The sequence below is a fragment of the Lacerta agilis genome, chromosome 5 (genome assembly GCF_009819535.1).
Source record: "Lacerta agilis isolate rLacAgi1 chromosome 5, rLacAgi1.pri, whole genome shotgun sequence".
Lineage (NCBI taxonomy): Eukaryota > Metazoa > Chordata > Lepidosauria > Squamata > Lacertidae > Lacerta > Lacerta agilis.
Window position 1 is genome coordinate 82,428,935 of NC_046316.1, and position 24,831 is coordinate 82,453,765.

The following is a 24,831-nucleotide window of genomic DNA, read 5'->3' on the forward strand; positions in this document are numbered from 1 at the left end:
AATGAAATCGGACGGTAGTTTTTCATCAAAGTCTTGTCAGAATCTGGTTTCAAAATCAGTGTGATATAGGCCTCCTTCCATGTCTCCGGTGCCCTACCTCCTTCTAATAGGTCATTGCAAACGTCTGGAGGTCCGTTCTTAACCTGAAACTGTTCTTAACCTGAGGTACCACTTTAGCTAATGGGGCCTCCTGCTACCGCCGCACGATTTCTTTTCTTATCCTGAAGCAAAGTTCTTAACTCGAGGTACTATTTCTGGGTTAGTGGAGTCTGTAACCTGAAGCGTCCGTAACCCGAGGTACCACTGTACTCAGAAGTAAGGTCTAGTTCTCACAAGCATTCCATTCTGGATATGGGTTTCTGTTTGGAGTATTGTGATTTAGAATTTTAGATAAGGCTTCCTGGCATCCTTTGCAAGACCTATCATGTGAGGTATGACACTTTAGTTTAGAGAGGTGCTTGATGTACTGGTATGTGATGGCACTTTTTATGAGTCAACATGCTTATAACTTTATTGAACAATGATTGCACAAACTTCTATTGCACTCCACAGGAAAGGTTAAGTGGCTGAAGGTAATGATCATAGTTGGTTTTTGAAAACATTTGTTGAGGGTGTTCAAGAGATAGTTTGGGGGCAAAATTATTTCTTCCCCACTCTCTTAACCTGGAGGCCAATTCATCTGACAGCCACCGAGGGCATGGAGATGCACATGGTAGACAGACTGACCACCATCCAGCCTTTCGTTCAACACCATTCGGTATCCCCTCATCAAGCCTAATTCAGTTGCACATTTATTTCCCGCAGTAATTAAGTGTCCAAGAAGAGCTTCATCAGAATCTTGCGCTTGAGATAACAGAGCAATGGGCTTCTTGGGAACCGCTAGGTCTAGGAAATGGTTTGGAGCTTGTGGGGAAATGTTGTGGAGCGCAAGGCACTTCTTGTCCTCGAAGAGGATCTTCGCAGGGATCTCTTTGTGGATGATCTTCCCAAAGATGGTGTCCGCCCGGCTGCGCCACCTGCGCTTTGCTGATCTTGTTGGCCATTGCTCCGCAACCCGCCCATGTCATAGTATACATAATAATAATATATAATTTTATGACACATCTGAAGGATTATGGAGTCCTTGTTCCATTCATGCCATTTCAGAATGTGGTGCTTCCTTGCCTTGTTTCCTTGCCTTGTTATGGTGCTGGAAGCCCAGTACAGATATTTAGAAACCAGGGGCATTTGTATCGGTGCAATGCTGCATAGCTGAGCGAGCTCCTTTGCTCTGGAGGTAGGCTGTTGTCTTCACAGTTTAGCACACAAGCTCAGGAGGCCAACACTTCTGATATGTTAGTTGGGTATCGCCCACCTTTGTCTCTATCAGGCATAAGCTTTTTTCCCCAGTCATGTGTTACTCCAGTCAAATCCCACATATGAATGTGGGGAAAGATGATGGTGTGTAGCCTGGTGTAAATTAATTTGTAGCCTGGGGGATTACCACGGCGTGGACTGTCCCTGAGAACCGTAGACTGTCCCCGGGACTGATGAGGGTGCTGATCCCTTATTTTCAAATCTGAAACTTGACAGCTTATATCTGTGTGGGGTTTATTGTTAAGTGCTTTGGCTCACCCTGGGCAGGTTAAAGCGACTTAACGAATTCTATTATATAAATATTAATTAATTAATAAATATACTACAGTGGAACCCTGGGTTATGTACCCCCCCCCCGTGTTGCGGATGTTCGAGTTGCAAACGCCCGCAACCCAGAAGTGTTTCCAGAGGGTGTGCAATCCCAAAAGCACAGAAGCGTTCTGCGCATTTCGCGCATGCACAGAAGTGCTCAAATTGCGCTTCTTCCAGGGTTCCCCCCCCGTGCGTTCGTGATACACGCGCCCGTGTTACGTACCACGACCCGGAACGGATCGCTTACGTAACCCGGGGTATCACTGTATTAATTAATAATTATAAGTTGAACTATTTTCCCCATCGCAACAGATCTTTCCTTTCTCCAAAGGATGAGGGGGGAAAATGAGGGGATCAGATTTTTAAGGGAAGAATCGATTAGCACCTGCTTTTCACTATCCTCCTTAAGACTACAACTCCCAGGAATCCTCACGTGGGAGGGAAAAAAGGCGTGGTCAGGAGAATTGTTTTTAAATGTGCACACGTTCACTTCAGATTATTGTTGTTGTTGTTTTCTGCAAGGGCAACCTTTTAGGGGAACAGTGGCGACATGGCAATATCCGGGCCCCTTCGCTCTCGCCCCCCCCATTTAACAATCGTTTGAAAGAGTGAGCACGAGCGTGAGGGGGCGGGGACGACTCTTCCCCAAATCAGCCAATCCTCAGTCGTGCTCACCCCCCCCCGTTGTCTAGGCGTAAACTGGGTACGGAGACCCGGCTCGGCCAATAGAAAACCGCCTTGCAGGTGGGCGGCGCCCAACCCAACGTTCGGAAACAAGCCGGTGAACCATGGAGACGAGCGCGAGAGGCAAACAGAAAGTGAGGAGCCGAGTCCCGGTGACGTCGCCTGCCCGCCCCTGAAGGTGCTGCGCGCCAATAAGAAACCGGCATTCCTGGGCTCGAGCTTAGCATCTGCCCCCCCCGCCCCCCGATGCGTCAGGGCAGCCAATGGGAAGCGGGCAGGGAGCGGCCGCTCGCTTTTTTGAATTGGTGTGTGCGTCGCGGCCGGTCCCGGAATGGCGGCTTCCCTCTAAGCGGAGAGAGGGCCTTGAGTCGCCCTGGAGGGTGAGGCGGAGGAGGGCGGAGCTGTGGAGGAGGCAGGGGCTCCGGGGGTTAGTGAAGGGGGGGGCGACTGGGAAGGGGGAGTTGGGCGAGTGTGGCTCGTGAAGGGGAGAGTTTGGCAACGGGAGCAGGTGGAGAGGGACGGGGAAGCGAACTGCCTGAGAAATGGGGGAAAGGCCTCGAGTGGCGGCGGTGGTCGTAGTAGTTGCAGGTGCAGCGAAGGGGGCTTGGTTTTAGTAACGCCCCACACCCCAGAAGAATTAAGAGGCAAAAATGGAGTCTACCTGGAAGTCCCTCTTTTCCATCTTTGTCCCCGCCACTCCAAAGCCAGACATATGGAGACTGGCCAGGGGTGAAAGAAATGCACTCTGTACTTGCTCAGAGGTGTCATTTTATTTATTTTTATATTCAGGGCCTAATCTCTGGGAATGCGAAAAAAGATGGATGAGCCTTAGTGTGTGTATTCTAATAAGGGGTCTAAGCAAAATGGAAGCTTATTTTATATATGTATAGGAAAGTTGTGTGTGTGCGCGCCTCTTGTTTTGTAAACTTCATCTCGGCACCTACCTAGAAAGGCAGGGTTAGCCAATGTGGTGCTGTCTAGATGTTGCGGACAGCAACTCCCATCATCCCTCACCAATGTCCATGTTGACTGGGGCCGATGGGAAGCGTAGTGTAAAACTCACGGAGGCTACACTTTGTAAGGTGCAGCGCAAATGCCATTTCACCTGTGCCTCTGTTTTACCCTTACGTCCAACACTGTGCTGTAGCTAATCCAAAGTACGTACATGGAACTGAAACATTCACAAACTCTTCACTTGTTTACTGCTGCCTCTATCCTCACCCTTTCCTCCTTATTATCCTTGTTCCTATTTCTGGATTATAAAGATTTGGTTGGTTACTGGTAAATAAGATGCTGGACTAGATATACCTTTGGTCTGATCTAGAAGGTATTATCTTTTGTTCTTTACAAGGTGTTCTAAAATAAGAGGTAGTCCTTAAATCACTACTTTGTAACATTGAATGTAACCTTGCTTTTGAGTTTCGCTTTAGAGATCTGGCAGTCCTGCTCTGCTCCACAATTACAGTTTGTTAGTAATGTTTGTCACCTAATGTCAACACATGTGCTTTATTCTGTGTATAGGTGTTACAAAATAGGTCAGATATAAAAACATGATTTATAGATGTGTTTTGAGTAAGGATGAAGTAATGATACTTAAATACAGATTTGGGGTGGGAAAATCATGGGTCTGTATGTGATACAACAGATTAGATTTATTTCAGATGCATGCTTAAATTATTGATTTCATCTTCTATAAAATGTGTTATTGCAGGACCTGAAACTTTGGAATGTGGTGGGCAGGGTTTATGAGCTGAACTATCAGTGATCAGAGATGGAGCATTGTGTGCATTTTCATCTGCCCACATGAAGCTCTGTTCTTTCAGGTTGGGTACTGGCTCACTTTGTTCCATAGTTCACTGTTCTAGTGAATAAGTCATTGGTAACTGCTGGGGAAAAATTGATTGCATATTAAGACTCCATGTTGCAACACTAATGCTTGCCATCGTCAGTCATGTGCTTGTCCAACTCACATGATTCCTTCCCGTACCAGCACTGCAAGTGCAGCAGGCCGCTGACCCAACTGTGGGAAATGACCATGTGAGCCCAAATTTCATGGGCAGCTAATGTATTGGGCCAACTTGCTTCTTGTTTTCTTTTTGATTTCTAATAATTTGAAGAGCTGTCTTATTCTTGTTCTCATATCTTAAAATGAAATAAGCATATGCAACACCTTTCAATTCATGCTGGTTGTGCACTTGTTCCTCTTTGATTGGCTATCTGCCCCAACACTCAGTGTTTAGCAAAACTCTGTAGATCACAATACTGCTCAAAGCATTTGCACTCATCTAAAATTAAAACAGAAGTGTGCATGCACACGAAAGCTCATACCAAGAACAAACTTAGTTGGTCTCTTAAGGATTTTTTTATTTTGTTTTGACTATGGCAGACCAACATGGCTACCTACCTGTAACTCATCTAAAATTAGGCATGTTGGGCAGGGCAGCATGTACCGTACTTTGTGTAGATGATTCCATCTGTTCTGTGCTGAAATTATTCTGGAGCTAACAAAGGATATGGAGAGACAATTGTAAACCTTGGGGGTCTTAACTTGTCTTGCATAGTCGATTCCCCCCTCTCCCAGTATTCTATTGAGGTGTTAAATGTTCTGAACACTAGAAGCCTATCTAATATTCTAATCTGTTATAAGCTGTTTTCAGTATGCATTCTTCTTGTTCAAATTCAAAGTGCCTTGCTGGTTCAGATAAAGATCCAGCATGTCGTCACACTACTATCGCAGAGTATAGTTTATCTCATCTGCTCATTTTGCCTTAGCTGTGTGTCCCTGTGTGTTTTGTTATTAACTCTCTTACGACAGTGTTCTTTAAAAAACCCATTCCAGCCCTACCCCATAATAGCTGTGAAGTTGCGTACAGTTGCATAATAAAAGGTGGTTTATGAAAGGTGAAAGTTAAGCAAAGCTTAGAAATCAGAAAGAGGGCTATGAGCATTGATGGAGTGGCTGCAGGGGAAGCTGTAGTTGCAACACCTTGAAGTTTATGTAGAGTAATGGGGAGAGATATTTTAGCAGTTGTTCTGCAGTTACTAAAAGGGAGGAAGGCATACAAGACAGACTTTCAGTTGTCTGGGCTTCACCATACAAAATCAAAGGTCAGATCTTACGTAATGAAGCATAACTTCTTTACACTTGGTACAAGCTTGAAATACAGGCCTCCACCCTGAGACTTGACTGTTTAGAGCAGGGGTCAGCAAACTTTTCAGCAGGGGGCTGGTCCACTGTCCCTCAGACCTTGTGGGGCGCTGGACTATTTTTTTTGGGGGGGGGAAATGAATGAATTCCTATGCCCCACAAATAACCCAGAGATACATTTTAAATAAAAGGACACATTCTACTTATGTAAAAACACGCTGATTCCCAGATCGTCCGCGGGCTGCATTTAGAGTTGGGCCGCATCCGGCCCCTGGGCCTTAATTTGGGGACCTCTGGTTTAGAGAAAATGAGAGGCTTACTATTCCTCAGATTTTTTTAGTTCTTTTACTTAAGTTCTCATATCGGCATCTGCTTGCTTGTTTTTAATAATCAGGTGTGGCAATAAGGGATGTATGTAAATATGGCTATCCTTTCACCCTGTCTACTTCCCAGGGATGTAGTGTTAGTTCTTCTATACCCTGTGGAGATCAAAAGCCCGACTCATTTGCTTACATATGATCTGGATTCTGCAAATCCTTTCAGCAGCACTGAGTCCCACTGTCTTTGTGATGTCAGTATTCCAATGCTTTACTACTTCTCCTTGGCTCCTGTATCTCCTTATCCTGTCAGCTTCCCTGCTGATGTGCCAGGAATTGCTCTGGAACTTGTAACACTCGCATGAGCATTTTACATAGCATGGCATGGCACAAAAGTCTTACACGTATCTGTCAAAGCATGCTTCTCTCTACAGTGGTGCCTCGGTTTATGAACTTAACCTGTTCCAGAAGTCCGTTCTTAAACCGAAACCCATTCTTAAAACCGAGGCCTGCTTTCCCTAATGAGGCCGCCTGCCGCTGGTTCCCTTCCACTGTTTGGATTCCGTTCTTAGACCAAAGTAAGTTTACAAACCAGGACACTACTTCAGGTTTTGTGGAGTTTAAACCCGAATTGTTCGTAAACAGGACTGTTCTTAAACCGAGGTACCACTGTACTAGAGAGTCACGGACACCAGAATTACATGAGCATGAATGAATACTATAAACAAATATCATGTTGAGAATGTTGCTATTTGGCTCCAGCAGATTTTGCAACATTTGGACAGCGCATATAGTTATAGAAAAATATGTTTTGCATAAACATCTTCAAGTATGATTTTATAGCCCAGGTATCTTCACCCAGAAAACCTCATTTCCCCTGTAGTGTTTAGACACTGCAGAATAGGAAGCAGCAGCAGGAGGAGGAGGAATTGGTAAATGCAAGAGGAAATTGAGGCTTTGACAGTGTAGGTACAAGCTCTGGTACGAGTATTAAAATTGCAGAGTTGCTTTTGGAGTACCGTTAGGAACCTTACATAGATTGCTAATAGTTTCCTAAACTGTGTTTCCTTAAAAAATAATAACTTACTGGGTGATTCCCTTGCAGCCGTAGAAGTGAAAAACCCTTTTGACCATGGCTGACAACAGTACACTCATGTCTGATACAGGGAGGAGTCTCTTGGCAGATTCTTCCATTCTTGACTCCAAAATTACAGAGTCTTCAAAGGAGAACCTATTCAGAGGATCAGCTTCAGATGGTGAGGTATGGAGTGAATGGTTCTTATTTCAGAATGTGGATAAAGTCACTTGCTGTAGAAACTCTTGCAATCTAGCTATGAATCTAGTTATACTTCTCTTTGTATTCCTCTAGTTTTTTTTTTCCAGATGGGACCATTCAAATGTGTGCTTTTATAGCAATATTTATGTCATACTTAGCTAAAGCACAAAGCACAATGCAGGCTCTTTCCGGTAGGCTTATTATTTTGTTTTTATTTACTAATTAAAGTATTTCTGTTTTGCCTTTGGCTTCACAATGGAACCCCAAGGCAACTGTCCACTTCATTAAAATAATAAAAGCAAGTAGAACACAGACAGCAGCAGCAATAGCAACTTTATAATAGGTAAATATCAAGACCACAGATCTAAATTGTGAATATTATTGAAAAGTGCACAAACCTACAAAATTTTCTCTTGTTGTCTGATGGCATATAATGAATAAGCTTGTGGGATTTTTTTATTGGATAGCAAGATGTTCCATAATCTCTAAAGGCTCATTTTGCACATAATGCTAAACCAAACAGTGGTTTGGCGTGAACGAACAAATGTTCGTTCTGCTGCACTACCCGGCACTAAGCAACGGTTTAGCTTAGCATTAAACCTGAGCCCAGACTTGTGGTTGGCTGCACTCTAGACCAGAGGTTTTCAGCCTTCTTGAGTCCATCCGTTACATTCTTTCTGCAGCACCCCTGTGGGGCTCAGGAGCTCAGTTATGTCACCCATGCCTTCCGAGCTGGCAGCCTCTCACCCTTTTTCAAACACCCCCTCTTGTGGAGTGTTCCCTCGGCATTCTCCCTTCTCCTTGGGAGTCACCTGGGCAGCCACTGCTGCCGCCCCTTGTCTCTGATCTGCCCCCCTGCCCCAAAGAGAAGTGCCTCCTCACACTGCCCTACTGTATTATCTGGATCCATTCCCAACCAAGATTCAGGCTTAGCTTCAGAAATGAGCCAGCTTGGTTACCCTGACCAATGACCTTTATCAGGACAGGGATAGAGGAAATGTGATCCTGTTGCTTCTCTTTGATCTCTCAGCATCACTCAGTACCATTGACCATATTGGCGGATCGACTAAGCGAGTTAGCTGTAGGAAATATGGCAATTCTACAGGGCTGTTTTCAGAAAGTGACACTAGGAGACTCAGTCTGCCATAGTGGCCCAACAGAGACTGGCCAAAGGTGAACGTGAGGTCAGCAACTTACCTTGGGAGACAGCAGCGGGCACTGCCACGCCTGCATGGCGGAAAGGCTCCCCTTCGGCTCTGGGCACTCAGCTCCCAGGGAGGCCTTGCACACAGCCAGCACAAGAAAGGCCTGCCTGCCTGCCTGCCCGGCCTCCCACTTGTCTGTCTGTCCCAACAGCAAGGGCTGGTTGGGCTCCCTTGCCTACTTGCTTGCTTACTCCAAGGCTGCCTCAGCTCCTGGCAACCAGGATCCCCTGGCCAGCCCCAGAGCCACCATTCACTTGGGGAGCTTGTAGCTAGAGCTGCTGCAACAAACAGCTGTGCAAGCCTTTGGGAGGCAGAGATGTGAGAGGGCATCAGAGGAAGGGAGGAAAGGAAAGAAGGACAGAGGCCAGTGTTGTCCACAGCATCATTCAAGGCACCCCAGGGGGCCAGAAACTGAACCTCTGCTAAATGGTTGTCACTGTGTAGGTGAATTACATGTAAAAGGATGTTATTGGGAATATAAGCTCCTTCTACTTCCTCCCTTGTTGAGAGAGAAGACAGATTGCTTTAATTCTGCAGTCATTTGTTTAGATACTGTTCATTCTTTTTTCTCCTCTCCCAAAAGAAGAAATGCCGCAGATTGAAACTAGGGTGGTCCTACCTCAAGAAGCTGCAAAATGTGAAGAACTTCTGAAAGCTTTGGAGGTAAGATTTATTAGGTCCCCAACATGGTGCCCTGACTGAAATTGTGCCCTTGAAAATTTCTGGTGCTCTCAAAATTCTAAATGCCCATGATCCCAAAATGGTATGCAATCCCTCATGTTAATGAAAACTTGTAGCTGAGGCTTTGGATTATTTGGTTCTCATACTGAAGTTCTCCTCTTCTGCAGACTATTAAGATAATGGAAGTTCCGTTATAAAGATAAAGGAAGCTAGTTCTGGTAAATCGGAAGAAAAACTTATTAAAAGTATTATCAATATGGTATGTTGGGGCAATTGCGTGTACGTGTCTGCATGCAGTCTTTTGCACTACTGGGACAGAAGTGGGCAAAATCAAGAATCTCATCACTTGGTATATGGATAATATAAAAGCACAATAGTAGTGAATGGTGCACAATGGAGCTAGCTGAATTGAAGCTTTGACACTTTAGGGTGTTGGTATTGGTTCTGAAATGATGTACCTGTGATCGTTAAGATGATGCATCTCATGCTCATGAATTAGAACTCAAATTTGATTTAACTATGAAAACTTTGCTTCTATCTGCAAAAAAGGAGTCATGTTTTTGTTGAGCAAGCCTTTGGGCAACTTTTTATTGAAATAATCCTGCTATTTTATTGAAATAATCCTTTGCTATTGTAAATAATACTTGATTTTTTGTAAACAATTGAAGGAAATTAAAGTGCCCTACATAAAGACAGATTCAGTGGAGGAATATAAGAATTCCGATTCGCCAGAATTTGAGACCATTTTTGTGATAGCAGACTTTCAAGATCCCATTTTCAACGATTTGCACAAAGCTGACTGCAGAGTCCTTGGGCCCCCAATAGTACTGCACTGTGCCAGAAAAGGCGAGGTAAGAATATACATTGTAAGAGATCTTGAAATGGGGGCTAGCTTCTGTTTTAGACATGCATATATTTGGATAAATCGTGACTTCCCCTGTAACCCTGAAACTGGGACCTGTAAAAATGTATTTTATTCACTTGTCCTTTGAGATACATGTTGAATTCTTTGGCAGATCCGTTTCCACTCATTTTTCCACCTTACAACGTGGCTCTTTGATATCTGCAGTGCAACATTTGAATGAAGCACACTTCTGTTGTGCATCTAATACTTGAATAAAAATAGAGTCTTTGGTACTGTAAAGGCTAGCAGGTTTATTAGGGCAGAATAAAATATACATCCACAATGAAAATGTACACTAAACAAAGCATGTTAAAACAGAAGGTTCAGATCAGGGTCTATGGTCTTTAGTACATTGCTGTACTTCCACACTAATATCTCCTCTCCCTAGGGATCTTTAGCTTCAGTGTCCTTTGTCTTGTAAATGTGGCTTCTTCATTTAGATGTTAAGCAAAGCAGTACAGGATAAATAACCAGGAAGTGACTTCTAAAGAGCTGTAGGTATGATTAAACCAGGCCCCTAGTTCCCTGAATGGGTGGCGGTTTATCCTTCAAGTGCATGATTTTCACACAAGCTTACTTAATTGTCTTGGGGAATCTTCTGTGACAACTAACCAGTTTACTTTTATTTCAGCCTCTGCCATTCTCATGCCGCCCATTGTACTGTGCCAGCATGCTGAATCTTGTGTTATGCTTCACAGGATTCAGAAAGAAAGAAGAATTGGTAAGACTGTCTTTTTTCAATGCCCCTTAGAATAGTTCACCTACATTGAATAATAGTTGAACAGGTTGCAATATTGAGTGGAGAACAAGTACTTGGAGATCCGCGGAGCTTGGTACTGACTGCTGTAGCAGCACCACTTGCAATGTGCGAAGAATTTTTTTTTTAAGTCACAAAGGGAATAGTGTGATGGACATGAATGGGGACATCTGGATTCAAACCTCCGCACAGCACTGAGTGATATTCAGCTGTGGGATGGTGACTTGATGTGTATCTATTGCTGCAGGCATTTTAAGGGCATTTTCTGTTTTATCTGCAGATTTTTATTTGTTATGTGCTTTCTGTGATTTTTATGCACTGCTTGGAAATTTTTGTATATAAATAATTGAAATAAACAGAATGGCCATAATGTCATATACACCACCATATGGGGTCCTCCTATGGAAGACAGGAATACAAATATGAGACACAAGTTGGTTAAAAGTACCAAATGTTTGTGGGGTAATACTGTGAGTGCTGATTAGTGGAGTTAACTCACAGCATTCAGCAAGTAGAAGAGTTTGGATTTGATATCCCGCTTTATCACTATCTGAAGGTGTCTCAAAGCGGCTAACATTCTCCTTTCCCTTCCTCCCCCACAACAAACACTCTGTGAGGTGAGTGGGGCTGAGAGACTTCAAAGAAGTGTGACTAGCCCAAGGTCACCCAGCAGCCGCATGTGGAGGAGCGGAGACACGAACCCAGTTCCCAGATTATGAGTCTACCGCTCTTAACCACTACACCACACTGGTTACCTTCTCTTTCTGCCTATGGGTGCCTTCAATGTAGTTGAAGCAAAATTCCAAGTATGATTGGTACTTGGCCAATAAAATTATTCCTTCCTTATTCCTTATTCACTAAACATTCCTTTAAAGTTTTGGATTTTAACCTATTCTTTCCATGTGGTAGAGTAGTATGGCATTTGTGGGGTGAGTAACTAGCTTCAGACCGTTCCAACTCGTATACAGTTTTTTCAGTTACCCTCACAACATTGTAGCCAGTTGGAAGTAGAGTAGACATCTGCTTCTGCTTCCCCTTAATTGGCAGGTTCATAGGATGAATTTTTGACTCCTGTGCAAAGCATCCCTGAGCAAACCTTGACCCTCCTGTGCAGGAATGCCTTTAAAGAGAGAAGTAACCATTTTACAGCCCAAATGTTGCAACGTAAACCGAAAGGAGAATGGCTGGAAGTACTGTTGCTTCGTACATTGAAATGCAAACCTTGGTCTAATAGCAATTTTGTTTAAAAATAAATAGAAAACTAACTGGAGCCCAATTTTGTTCATAGGTGAAGCTGGTGACTTTGGCTCATCATATGGGAGGGATTATTCGACGGGATTTCAGTTCAAAAGTTACACATTTGGTGGCTAATTCTACGCAAGGAGACAAATTCAGAGTATGTTCATTTCCCTTTCTAGTTCAGAGTTTGGGTGCAGAATATGTTTTTTGCATATACATGGCATATGATGCAAAGGGATAATAAGTATGTGCATTAAGCTGTGGGCAGGAGTAAATGGATTTTACATTTAAAGTTTTTGATTGTGTGTTTATTTTAAGAGGCATTTCAATATTTTGAAGGATGTCTTGGAAGTGTATTAGAGTGGCAGGAGCATTTGGAGTTGCATAACTTTTCATTTAAATGTCAACTCCAAAGCAGTTGAAGATACAGTTCATGTAGATAAGTATTCTGTCACAAAGCCTATACTTGCAACCTGGTGCTGCAGCTGGAGGTCTAAGAATGCAGTAGTTCTTATGGAGCTACCTTATGACCCAGTGGCAGGAGATGTTTAATAACTGGACAGCAGTTTTGTTCTGGTTTTGTTGCATCCGGCCAGATTAAAATGAAATCCCACTTGTGTCTACGTTTCCCAGAGGAATGCAGCGAAGTATACTTTAGCTGTCTTCCATGAGCAAACATCCATTTTATCTAAATCATTTTAAATACAGTTGATGCTCCATTTATGGCCTAGTAAAATAATGAATTGTCCATATTCATATATGATGGATTTATTGAGGTCTGGATAATATGGCTCACTTCCAAAATGTTGGGGTGGATAGACATAAATCATTGATTGAAAATCTCATTTACATTGGCTTCCCCCTCCTGCAGAAGGACTGTAGCTCAGTGGTAGAGTATCTGCTTTGCATGAAGAATGTCCCAGGTTCAATCCCTGGCATCTCCAGGTGGGACTGGAAATGTACCCAATCCAGAATCCTGGGGAGACTATGCCAATCAGTGTAGACAATACTGAGCTAGATGGACCAATGATCTGACTCATTATAAGGAAGCTTTCATTCCCCTGTTATTTGAATCAAGGAAGCGATTCAATTGTTTAATATTTCCTGAAGGACATGTATACCAATCAACTTACGTAATTAAAGCATATTGGCTTGCCATTAAATAAAGCTTTTATATTACATGGGAGCAGAATCTGACCCCCCTCTGGTCATGAAGTCTGTGTGTAGTCAGGAATTTCTAATGCCTTCATGCAAAAGAAAGGTGGGAGGAAGGAATGTGCAAGCCGAGTATTGCCAAACCATGTTTTGGTGTTGATTTTGCATGTTTCACTATTAGAATGTTTGACTCCAAAGGCCAGATTTCACCTGCTTTGTTCTTTGAACTTTGTGTTTCAATAGGGGTTCATGGATTCAATTTTGTGAGCTTCCTACATTTCCACTAACATCCAGTGTTAAAAGTACAGATTTTTTAATTAAAAAAGCCCACAAATGTTAATTCTGTTTATCAAGCATAGATTTTTGTGTTTTGTAAAATACTATGATCTTTACTAAGTAAACTTTTGCAAGGGCATTCTCTTTTTCGGTCTGCATAGGAACAGTACCTGTTGCTTCTTTCTCTGTTGATTTGCAGGCAGCTGTGAGTCTCGGCACACCCATCATGAAAGCAGAGTGGATTTATAAGGCCTGGGAGCAAAGGAATGACATGTATGTATACATTCTCCAAAGTGGCACCATGTGTAGCATTGGTATTTGTACTTGCGTGCAGGACAGTGAGCAGAAACCATTTTCTGTATAGGGAAACAGGGTGCAACAAGATTTTAATCTCTCATCCCATTCCCCCCCATCCTCCTTAGTGACTTCTGTGCTGCTGCTGAGGAATTCAGGAAAGAATTTAAAGTCCCCCCATTTCAGGACTGCATGTTAAGTTTTCTTGGATTCTCTGACGAGGAAAAGAAGAACATGGAAGAAATGACAGAAATGCAAGGTAAATGTGAAAAAGCTATTGCAGTAAAAGGGTCTATGTACATAAATCCTTTAAACTCCTCGTTCCCAGACAAAAACACTATCACTGTAAAAAGATACTTGGGCAGGGCACATATAATAAATAGCCAGCATGTTATTATATTGCTGATACTACAGATTTTGATGCTCTGTTTTACCGAGAACGTGTTAGTGTTCATATTTGTAAATGTATTACAGCAGTTGATGACTTGTTTAATGAACTGTATACCCCTCTATTATACCTATCTATGGAATCATGCTTTTCTACTGATTTGCACTTAAAAGAGGTTGACGTCGCCATCTAAAGCAAGTCTAAATGCTGAGAATTCGTTACAGAAGACATGTCAAATGCTTAAGCTGCATCTCAAATTGCATTTGTACAGATTTGTGCTTTTTCTTTAATTCATATACAGCTTCCTGAACGTAAAAATGTGGGGAGCCAGCTTTGCATCATGCATAATAAAAATGAAGCTGTGTGAAAGAAATCAGTGTTCTCTCCTTTAAATATGTTATTCTAAGTATGGTTAGCGTTGTTCGTAGGTGTTCTACAGTTCTTGGAGCACTCCATATCTTCATATCCCTTACGCTAACCTTCAAAAAGGCCAGTATTATTCCCAAAGTACAGACACAAGAAATAAGCAAGTTCCATGTGTGAGTTCATAGTTGTGAGATTTCAAGTAGGACATTTAGGTTATCCTCTTAGCCAGTATGTAGCACCAACTAGAGATGCTCTTCCCTGTTCCCTCCATTCTCTAAAATCTGCATCTGCTTGCCATTGAGCCTCAGTTTCCCCCTATATCTTCCTTTCTAAACTCTTATTCTGAATAAATAAGGGTTTGGGGACCTGTGGCCTTCTTCCTAATTTCATGTGTGTGGCAGGGAGGGGAAAAGGTTGAAGACGAGTGGCAAAAAGAGATGTGCCCCAGCTAGGTTTGGTTCTGTCCCCTGACAGATTACATTGAGGGACAGAGGAAGTCTCCTCTCCCCCGCCTTACATAATACTTTGAGAATAACTCTGCACATTTTTCACTGGGAAATAAGATCTCCGCCCCCTCCTCCCCATGGTGTTACTGTAGTGTTTTGGAATGAAAATTAAGTGTAGAATTTAGGAAGGAACAGATTAATCTTGCCAACCCTCTTTTGTCTTCAGGTGGACAACACCTGCCTGTTGGTGACGAAAGGTGTACTCATCTCATAGTTGAAGAAAATACAGTAAAAGACCTTCCATTCGAGCCATCACAGAACCTCTACGTTGTAAAGCAGGAGGTCAGTTTTAATAGAAAATCCTGGATTCTTAAAATGCATCCTAAGCCTAAACCCCATGGCTTTTGCTTTTCAGTAGCTGTTTTAACGTTGGCAATGATGGATTGTTGTATATGCTTGAGCAAATCACAGAAAATGTTTTTTCTCCCTCTAGTGGTTTTGGGGAAGCATTCAGATGGATGCCAAAGCTGGAGAATCCATGTACCTTTTTGAAAAGGTGAGCTGCTACAGAAGGAAATCTAGAATATTGAAGGCAATTTATAGAACCAGAATGGGATCTTTAAACTGGGCAGTTCTTGGTATTGGCTTATTAATGAAATATAAGAGGAATTTTGGGATGATTTTTAAACACTTCAGTTCCATTAACTGTGTCAAAGCATTTTTTGTTTCTGTATTTATGTAAAACACTTATGGCCACTTTTATGAGTAAAACTCAATCAGGGCAGCTTACGCAGTGGCCCGGTTCACTTGTTGACTCAAACCATAGTTTAATACAAACAATGGTTTAACGTGAAGAATCAGCAGATCGCAGCTCAGAAGCTCTTGTGGCAGTCCTCCTCCCCTGGTGCTGTGCCAGAGACTAAACAAGGCAGAGTTATGCTTGTCATGTCATCTGAACCAGAGCTTGTGGCTTCCTTCCCCTAAGCAAACCATGAGAGGTAAACCAAGAACAAAGCTTAGCTACTACTCATGGTTTGTTTGGAGGGAAACAAACTATAAGCACAGGTTTTGATAGCGTGATGAGCCAGATTCTGGGTTGTTTAGTTTCTGGGAGCAGCAGTGCAGGAACTTTTGAGCAGTGTGCACCACCATGCTATTTGTTCCCATTAAACCATGTTGTTGTTGTTGTTGTTCAGTCGTTCAGTCGTGTCCGACTCTTCGTGACCCCATGGACCAGAGCACGCCAGGCACGCCTATCCTTCACTGCCTCTCGCAGTTTGGCCAAACTCATGTTAGTAGCTTCGAGAACACTGTCCAACCATCTCATCCTCTGTCGTCCCCTTCTCCTTGTGCCCTCCATCTTCCCCAACATCAGGGTCTTTTCCAGGGAGTCTTCTCTTCTCATGAGGTGGCCAAAGTACTGGAGCCTCAGCTTCAGGATCTGTCCTTCTAGTGAGCACTCATATTAAACAATGGTTTAATATGTCATGTGATCTAGACCAATAAGAGACTGAAATGCAATTTCTAACAACAAAATAGAATAGAATACAAAACTGCCTATGAAACTTTGAGTAGTAGATGAGCATCCAGCCCAAAAATAAAAACACTTTTCCCCCCACAAGAAAGACCATCGCCTCAAAGGAACTCAATAATAACAACAGAAGATAATTACTAAAGAATCAGCTAGTGAAAATAATTGGGTCTTCAAGGCCTTCCTGAAGGGCTATAGTAAGCTTTACAGTGAAACCAATAATTCATTCCAGTGACAGGATTTTACAGCTTCCTGTGGTTCTAAGCTGTAGAGCAGGAGTACAGTTACCTATCTGAATGTTTATATTTCATTGCAGTTAGACAGTCCTGAACTGAAAACGTCTGTCTCACAACTTTCACTGAATACTCCAAATAGCAACCGGAAGAAACGACGCTTAAGAGAGACCCTTGCTCAGCTGACCAGAGAGGCAGACATGTCTCCCTTCCCACCTCGGAAGCGGCCATCAGCTGAGCATTCCCTATCGATGGGATCCTTACTTGATATTTCCAATACTCCTGAATCGGGCATAACTAATGGAGGTAAAGCAAAACCAGCTCTGTGTCACTTAATAGTTGTGGCAAAAATAAAACGTTTCTGAATACTGACACGAGTAACCGATTTTTCCCTTCTCAATACTATACAGGGAGCAGGATAGAATTGAGGAACGTGGATATTGGTAGACAGAAGGGCAACTCTCATTTCTATAGACTTAGTCGGATGAGGAGGAAATCGTGCAGGCTTTCCAGATGTATTCCTCTGGATAACGTTGCTCATAAGTGTTGCATAAACTCCTTAGAAAATCTGCAACAAACCATCAAGGCAGCTAGCAGTAAGCCACCTGAAAGCCTAGTTAATGAAGCACCTCAAATGAATCTTCAGAAATTCATTATTTTCCCATTCGAAAGCAAGGAAACTTCTGTAAGCCTCCGTTCCATTCCAATTTTGAAAGATGTTGTCTTATGCGAACATCATCCAGTTAGAGATGTACCGAGAACATCGCAAGGTGATGATGAGCAAATTTCCTTAAATTTTTTAGATCGCAATGGCAATTTAGGTAATGCAGAACTTAATTTGGGGCATGAGTCGTGTACTAAAGGTGATTTCAAAATACAGATTGGATCCGTTTGTGGCATCTGACTTCCAAGGTGAACCAAGTTTGTCCCAGCAAGAGTAGAGGTGGAGACATCTTACTGATGTAAATAAGTTTGCTTCAACTGCCAACTTCAGTGTTGAAGTGCAGAAAGTGAGTTGTGAGAGAAGCAGCAAGGAACAAGACCATAAAGATGAGTGTAGTTTTTATGATGGAACACCGGTTAATGACAATAATAGTTGGATAGGAAGACTTGAACCAACCTCTGAATCTAATTCAGATGCTGGTTTCGCTTGCGCTGCTTAAGTGGTCATAAGAAGTAAGCTAGGTGCCGTTCAGATTCCTGATAAGTTCTGCACCTGAAATCCTTGGCAATTTTCTACAATACAATACACAATTTTGGGGGGATATTCCCTAATATTGCTAAAATGATGGGCATTGGCTATTTATAATAGTAGCACAGAGAGAAAGTGGTAGATAGAACTTCACCTTGCATGGTGGCACAAGTTTAAAAAGTTGGAAGAGCACTTAACTCTTCATATTTAAAATGGATTAACACGTCTAATGGAAACAGTCGTCTTAAATAGATCACCTGTTAAGAATCCATGGTAGTTTCCCTGCTTGTAAACACAAACAACACCCCCCCCAATAAACACCCAAATAAATCATTTTATGTCTTGTGTCTCCATCCTTTACAGAAACTCCAAAATCATGTGCAAAGCCGTCCAAAAACTCTACTCCTTTTCTGCCAAAGCAGTCTGCGAGATGGCAGGTTGTGAAGGAGCTCTATCAGACGGAGAGCAACTATGTTGATATCCTGACAACCATAATCCAGGCAAGTCGATAGGTCCCCCCTGTAGCTGATGAAAACTTGCTACAAATCAATAGCACCTCACTTTCCAAAAAGATCCATTATAAGGGGCCTCTTTGCAGTAACTGCCCTCTGAGGGCTGATGGGCACCTTACACGGCAGCTGTGTTGTCTGTATGCTGTGTGTGTCTCATGCCAGATAAGGAGAGTTGTGTGTGCAAAAGATGTGATGTGGAGGCAGTCATGCACCAGGAAGCTATGGCTGGCCTGTGCTTCCTGGCACTTGTCTACCATGCACACATGACTGAGGTTTACATAGGCTTTTTTTTTTACATGGGGATCCTTCAGTTCTCCCATCCAGAGGACTGGTTTCATGCTTGCTCATCTTCACCAGTGCTTCAGCAGCAGGTGCTCCTAGGCCGCTTACTGGGCCCATCCATCTGCTGTATGTTAAAGACTAACCTGACAACCATGCCTAGTCAGCAGCTGTTTTTATTGGAGCGCCATTGTGAGAAGGGGCTGAAGAGTGACAGGTCTGTGCCTGAACATGGCCTGCCAAGAAGATATGTTCGCGCTGATGTAGTTACTGGAAATCCAGAAAGTGAAACAATGCAGCTGCATTACAACACGAATCATTTCCAAAATATAATTATAAATGCGTCTTCTCCAGCACTCTGTTTGAACACCATTTCTGGATCGCAACTAGGTTGTCCTGATGCTTCCTTTCATTTAGAAAAAGATATTGATCCGTATTTTGCAAATAATAATAATGTTTTAAAAATACTATACTATACTGAATTGTTTAACTGTTTCTTTGATTGTCCTTGAATCTTACCGCCCCCCTTGCCGTCCTCTCCTGTCACACCTCTGTGGTGCGCCACGTCCTTTGAAAACCACTGCTGTAACTATGTCACTTGTGGGTTGGTAATGCAGACAAGAGCTGAACCAACATCCATTTATATGGGTACTAGGAAAGCCTTCATTTTTATTGTTTAGGGCAGGGTTGTAAGGGGAGTGACACTAGGCAGCTGCATCTTGGCACGGTAAAGCTGGCCCAGCACATAATTGCCAATAGGTGGCTTTAGGGAAATTGTTATCTACTGCAAATAGCATGAATCTGCCTTGAGTGCAGCCTTCCAGTTAAGATGACAATGTGATATTAAATGTATTTGCTTTTTTTCATTTTTTCCAGGTCTTTCAAGTCCCCTTAGAAAAGGAAGGACAACTTGGAGGCCCCATCCTTGCACCAGAGGAGATTAAAACCATATTTGGCAGTATCCCTGACATCCTTGACGTACACACCAAGATAAAGGTTGTCTTCAAGACTTGCACAATGCAGATCTTTCATCTGTGTTGCTTTATTCATGAGTTTTAACTTGCTTGTGCTGCCCTGGGAAAACGTTTGGAACAACTAAGGACAGAAAATGGAATTTGAAGTTGCAAGTTTAGCATTTGTTCTTCACTCTTCAGCTCAATAGTTCATGAATTGATCCCCTAAAACTGACTCACGTCAGGCATAATACCAAAAATAAGGGTGCTTATATTTTCCCTTGCTTCCAAATGTGGTATCAAATTGTTATTGTTATCATTAATTAAATTTGTATACAGTGGTGCCCCGCTAGACGAATGCCTCGCTAGACGAAAAACTCGCTAGACGAAAGGCATTCGCTAGCGGAAGGCTGCCCCGCAAGACGAAAATGTCAATGGGGCTGCCTCGCAAGACGGGTTTTTTTTTTTGGCGCGAAAACCTCCGCGCTCCATTGCCGCTTCGCTAGACGAAAAATTCGCTCTACGAAGACACTCGTAGAACGAATTATTTTCTTTTCTTTTTTTATAAGATTTTTATTATTTTCCATTAAAGCAAAAGAAAAACATAACATAAACACCAACATTAACACCATAAAAACACACTACATAAACACAATCAAACAATAACAATAAAAAGAAAAAGAAACTTATACAAACCTTAAACTAACACTTATCTTCATACTTTCCTTATTTCTATCTTCTCTATTTGGGGACTTCCCCCATTCCCTCCACTGTCTTCAAAATCATATATCTTCTAGGTAGCTTTATATCTTATTCCATTAACATATACCCAAATTTTTAATATGCTTAACTTTACTTAATCAAATACCTAATCTATAATTTATCTTAGCATCAAATCTTAACACATTTTTAACAAATAAATCATTCGCACAGAAAATTTCCTCTTAACAGTTTTATCTAAGCCTACTAAAGCCGATTCTATTTAATTCTGCTCAAATATCCAATTTAACTGATTTAACTAATAATCTTTAAATTTTTTCCAATCCTGTGACACCTTCTCCTCCCTCTGGTCCCGGATTCTGGCGGTCAGTTCTGCGAGTTCCATATACTCCATCATCTTCATCTGCCATTCTTCCACCGTTGGTATCTCTTCACCTTTCCATGTTCTTGCCAATAAGATTCTAGCTGCTGTTGTGGCATACATAAAAAACACTCTATCCTGACTGGGTATCTCTTCATTGGTTATGCTCAGAAGAAATGCCTCTGGTTTCTTACAAAAGGTAACTTTCATTACCTTCTTAAGCTCGTTATAAATCTTATCCCAGAAAGCATTTACCGCTGGGCACAACCACCACATATGAAAAAAGGTACCTTTCGCATGTTTACATTTCCAACATACATCTGACATTTTGGTATCTTAGCTATCTTAACTGGTGTCAAATACCATCTATAAACCATTTTCATTATGTTTTCTCTTAAACTATGACAAGCAGTAAATTTGATACCTTTCTGCCACAATCTCTCCCAGTCATCATCATATATGTCCTACATCTTTCGCCCAATCTATCATTGACGATTTAACCAGTTCATCTTTCGTATGCCACTCTAGCAAAAGATTATACATTTTGGAAAGGTTCTTAAAGTTCGATTCTATCAGTTCTGTTTCCAGTTTTGATTTTTCTACTTGAAACCAACTTTTTTGTCCATTTTAAATGTTTCATACACCTGGTGATATTGCAGCCAATCGGGGACCTGACTTTTCACTTGGTCATAGCTTTTTAACTTAAATGAGTCCCCTTCCTGCTGCAATATGTCCATATCTTAGCCAACTTGCAGACATGTTCGGTCTCTTATAGGCCTTGGCCTCCACTGGAGAAATCCATCTAGGAGTCTTTCTCTCCAAAAGGTCTTTATATCTAGTCCAGACCTGATACAAGGATTTTCTAACTATATGAGTCTTAAAAGTTCTGTGGATTTTAACCTTGTCATACCAAAGGTATGCATGCCAACCGAACATATTGTCGTGTCCTTCCAAGTCCAACACATCAACATTCTCTAATTTAAACCAGTCCTTTAACCAGCAAAAGGCCGCTGCTTCGAAATAAAGTCTTAAATCCGGCAGAGCAAAGCCTCCTCTCTCTTTAGAGTCTGTTAGAATCTTAAACTTAATTCTAGGCTTTTTGCCCTGCCATATAAACTTCGATAGGTCCTTTTGCCATTTCTTAAAGCAATCCAGTTTATCCAAAATTGGTATGGCTTGGAATAAAAACAGCATCCTTGGTAGGACATTCATTTTAACCACTGCTATTCTTCCCATTAACGACAGTTTTAGTCTTGTCCATATTTCCATATCTCTTTATCTCCATCCACAGTTTTTCGTAATTGTCCTTGTACAGGTTCAAATTCTTGGTTGTGAGATTGATACCTAGATATTTTACAGTTTTAACAAAATTGAGGCCAGTGCCTTCTTGTATTCTTTGAATCTGTTCTGCACTCAAATTTTTACCTAAAACTTTGGTTTTCTGTTTATTTAATTTGAAGCCAGCTACAAGTCCAAATTGTTCAATTAATTCCAAGGCTCTGGGGACACTGCTTTCCGGTTCCTGCAGGGATAACATCAAATCGTCTGCGAAGGCGCGTAATTTATATTCTTTCTCTCCCACTCTAATTCCTTTTGTCTGTTATCTTTTCGTATCATATTTAGGAGGACTTCCAGGACCGTAATAAAAAGTAAAGGGGAGATAGGGCACCCTTGTCTTGTTCCTTTCTCAATTTCAATCTCCTCCGATATCACACTGTTTACTATTACTTTTGCTCTTTGTTCTGTATAGATGGCCTTAATGCCATTTAAAAATTTTTCTCCAACTCCCATCTTTTCTAAATTCTTTTTCATAAATATCCAAGATACTTTATCAAATGCTTTCTCTGCATCAACAAACAATAGTGCCGCATCTGTGTTTATGTCTCTCTCCAGTTTTTCTAGAATATCCACAATAATTCTCGTGTTGTTACTTATTTGCCTTCCTGGTAAGAAACCTGCTTGATCTCTATGTATATAATCTTTCAACACTCTTTTCAACCTTGTAGCCAAAACATTTGCAAAAATTTTGTAATCCACATTCAAAAGGGATATTGGACGATAATTTTTCATTAGAGTCTTATCTGTATCTGGTTTTGGAATCAGTGTGATAAAGGCTTCTTTCCACGTCTCTGGTGCCCTATCTCCTTCTAGTATTTTGTTGCAAATTTCTCTTAACGGCTGCGATAGCCAATCTTTCAATGTCTTGTAGTATTTTGCTGTTAATCCATCCGGTCCTGGGGCCTTCCCCAATTGCATGTTGTTTATTGCATCTTCTATCTCTTGTGTCGATATTGGGTGGTTGAGGGTTATTAATTTTTCCTCTGGGACTTTTTGCAATCCATTCTTTTCCAGAAATCGGTCTATCTCTGCTTCGTCTATCTTCTCCTCCTTGTACAGTTGCTTGTAGAATCTCTGAAAACACCATCTGATTTCCTCCGGTTTCTCCACATTTTTTTCCGTTACTACCAAATTGCTGATGACATTTGCCTTTTGTCTTTTCTTTAATTGCCAAGCTAGTAGTTTTCCACATTTATTAGCCGATTCGAATGTTCTTTGTTTCATCATTTTCACTTTCCATTCGATATCCTGGTTCATTATATTCACATATTGGGATTGCAAGTATTTGATTTCTTTTTGAATTTTGACACATCTGGGGTGTCCTCTTAACTTTTTCCTTTTCTTTGATTGATTTCAACAATCTCTCCATTTCTGCATTTTGTTGTTTTCTTTTTTGCTTTTTCACTTATGAGGAATCCTCTCATTACCGCTTTACTTGCATCCCAGGCAATCCTTTTCTCCACTTCGGAACTCCAATTAATTTGAAAATATTCTTTCATCTTTTTCATCGCTCTTTCTACTAGCTTGGTGTCTCTCATCAAAGCGTCATCCATTCTCCATCTAAAAGAATCCTTGGAAATCATTTTTAAATTTAGCTGTACCGGGTTGTGGTCTGAAAGCGTTTTGGGACCAATTTCTGCCTTTTGTATTTTTGGAGCCAATTCATTCGAGATCCAGATGTAGTCTATCCTCGACCATGACTGCTGGGGTTCGCTGAAATAAGTTGCCTCTGTTTCTGTGGGGTTTTTTAGTCTCCAAGAGTCCACCAAATTCAAATTATCCACCATTTCAAAAAATGTCTTTGGGAGTTTCCCATCATTCGTTAGTTTTGTTCTTTGAGATCTATCCATTAATGTGGAAACTGCACCATTAAAGTCTCCAAGGCAAACTACCTTATAGTCCAAATAGTCCAACAGCAAGTCATGTATTTTTTTGTAAAAAATCGACTTTCCATCATTTGGTGCATAAAGTCCCAGAATCAAAATTTTTTCGCCTTGTACGTTAATTTCAATTGCGATGTATCTCCCTTCTTCATCTTTAATAGCTGTCTTGGGCTATATTTCTCCTTTGCATATATCACTACTCCTCTCTTCTTGACCTTATCCGATGATATAAACTCTTGGCCTAGTTTTTTGTTCTGTAATAGTCTTTTATGACGTCGGACTATGTGGGTCTCCTGTAAACATATTATATCCAAATTCTTCTTTTCTATGCTGTAAAACACTCTGCGTCTCTTTGGTCTCTGATTCAATCCCCGAACATTCCAAGTCATTAACTTGAGCGCCATTTTCCTTTATTTATTCTTCTCCTCCAGTTGCCTCTCCTTTTTTGCCTTCCTCTGGATCCTTCTGACTTGGCCCTGGTAATCCCGGCGGTGGTGGAAGTACTCCTGGAAACTTGTAGAGCTGTGCTGGATCAAGTGGGGTATCTTTGAATTGTTCCAGATGTTTGTCCAAAAACTTTTGCTTTTCCGCCAAGGACTTTATTCTTATCTTTTTTCCTTCAAACGTGAATGCAAGGCCTTCTGGGAATTCCCAACTGAAGGAGATCTTTCTTCTTCTTAGCTCAGTAACCAAGTCGTTATAAGGAGCTTTTTGTCCAGGAAAAATTTGGGGATGTCCTTATAAAAAATTACTTTATTCTGCTATACCACCAGTTGTTTCTGTAATGTAAGTCCAGAAAGTAGTCTCTGTCGTGTCTATCGTGTAGCACAATCAAACAGTCACTGACTGTTTTAGTGCTTTTCTTTCCTCTGGAACCTCTAGGTCCAAATCTGAAGGCCTTCACTATGCGTGCTGAGACGTTTACCTCTTCTAACTCCCAGTATGTTGAGAATTGCTCCACAATAAGGCTTTTAGGTCTTCCCCTTCCAATTCTGGAAGACCCCTTAGACGAATGTTTCCCTCTC

General features: G+C 41.7%; 2 protein-coding genes across 2 annotated transcripts in view; one reads left to right on the forward strand and one right to left on the reverse strand.

Annotated features, from left to right (window-relative positions):
- Positions 1–658: 658 nt before the first annotated feature.
- Positions 659–1,043, reverse strand: LOC117046346 (histidine triad nucleotide-binding protein 1-like). The gene is given in 2 exon segments (XM_033148143.1): positions 659–1,001; positions 1,003–1,043. Coding segments are annotated over 2 exon segments (384 nt in total).
- A 1,564-nt stretch (positions 1,044–2,607) lies between these two features.
- Positions 2,608–24,831, forward strand: part of ECT2 (epithelial cell transforming 2) — a 50,932-nt gene continuing 28,708 nt past the window's right edge. The window contains 15 exon segments of the mRNA XM_033150665.1: positions 2,608–2,732; positions 6,923–7,076; positions 8,879–8,961; positions 9,147–9,168; positions 9,171–9,238; positions 9,648–9,830; positions 10,515–10,604; positions 11,929–12,036; positions 13,510–13,583; positions 13,733–13,863; positions 15,031–15,146; positions 15,298–15,360; positions 16,652–16,874; positions 18,124–18,260; positions 19,428–19,547. Coding sequence (XP_033006556.1) covers positions 6,950–7,076; positions 8,879–8,961; positions 9,147–9,168; positions 9,171–9,238; positions 9,648–9,830; positions 10,515–10,604; positions 11,929–12,036; positions 13,510–13,583; positions 13,733–13,863; positions 15,031–15,146; positions 15,298–15,360; positions 16,652–16,874; positions 18,124–18,260; positions 19,428–19,547 — 1,545 coding nt within the window. The 5' untranslated portion in view covers positions 2,608–2,732; positions 6,923–6,949.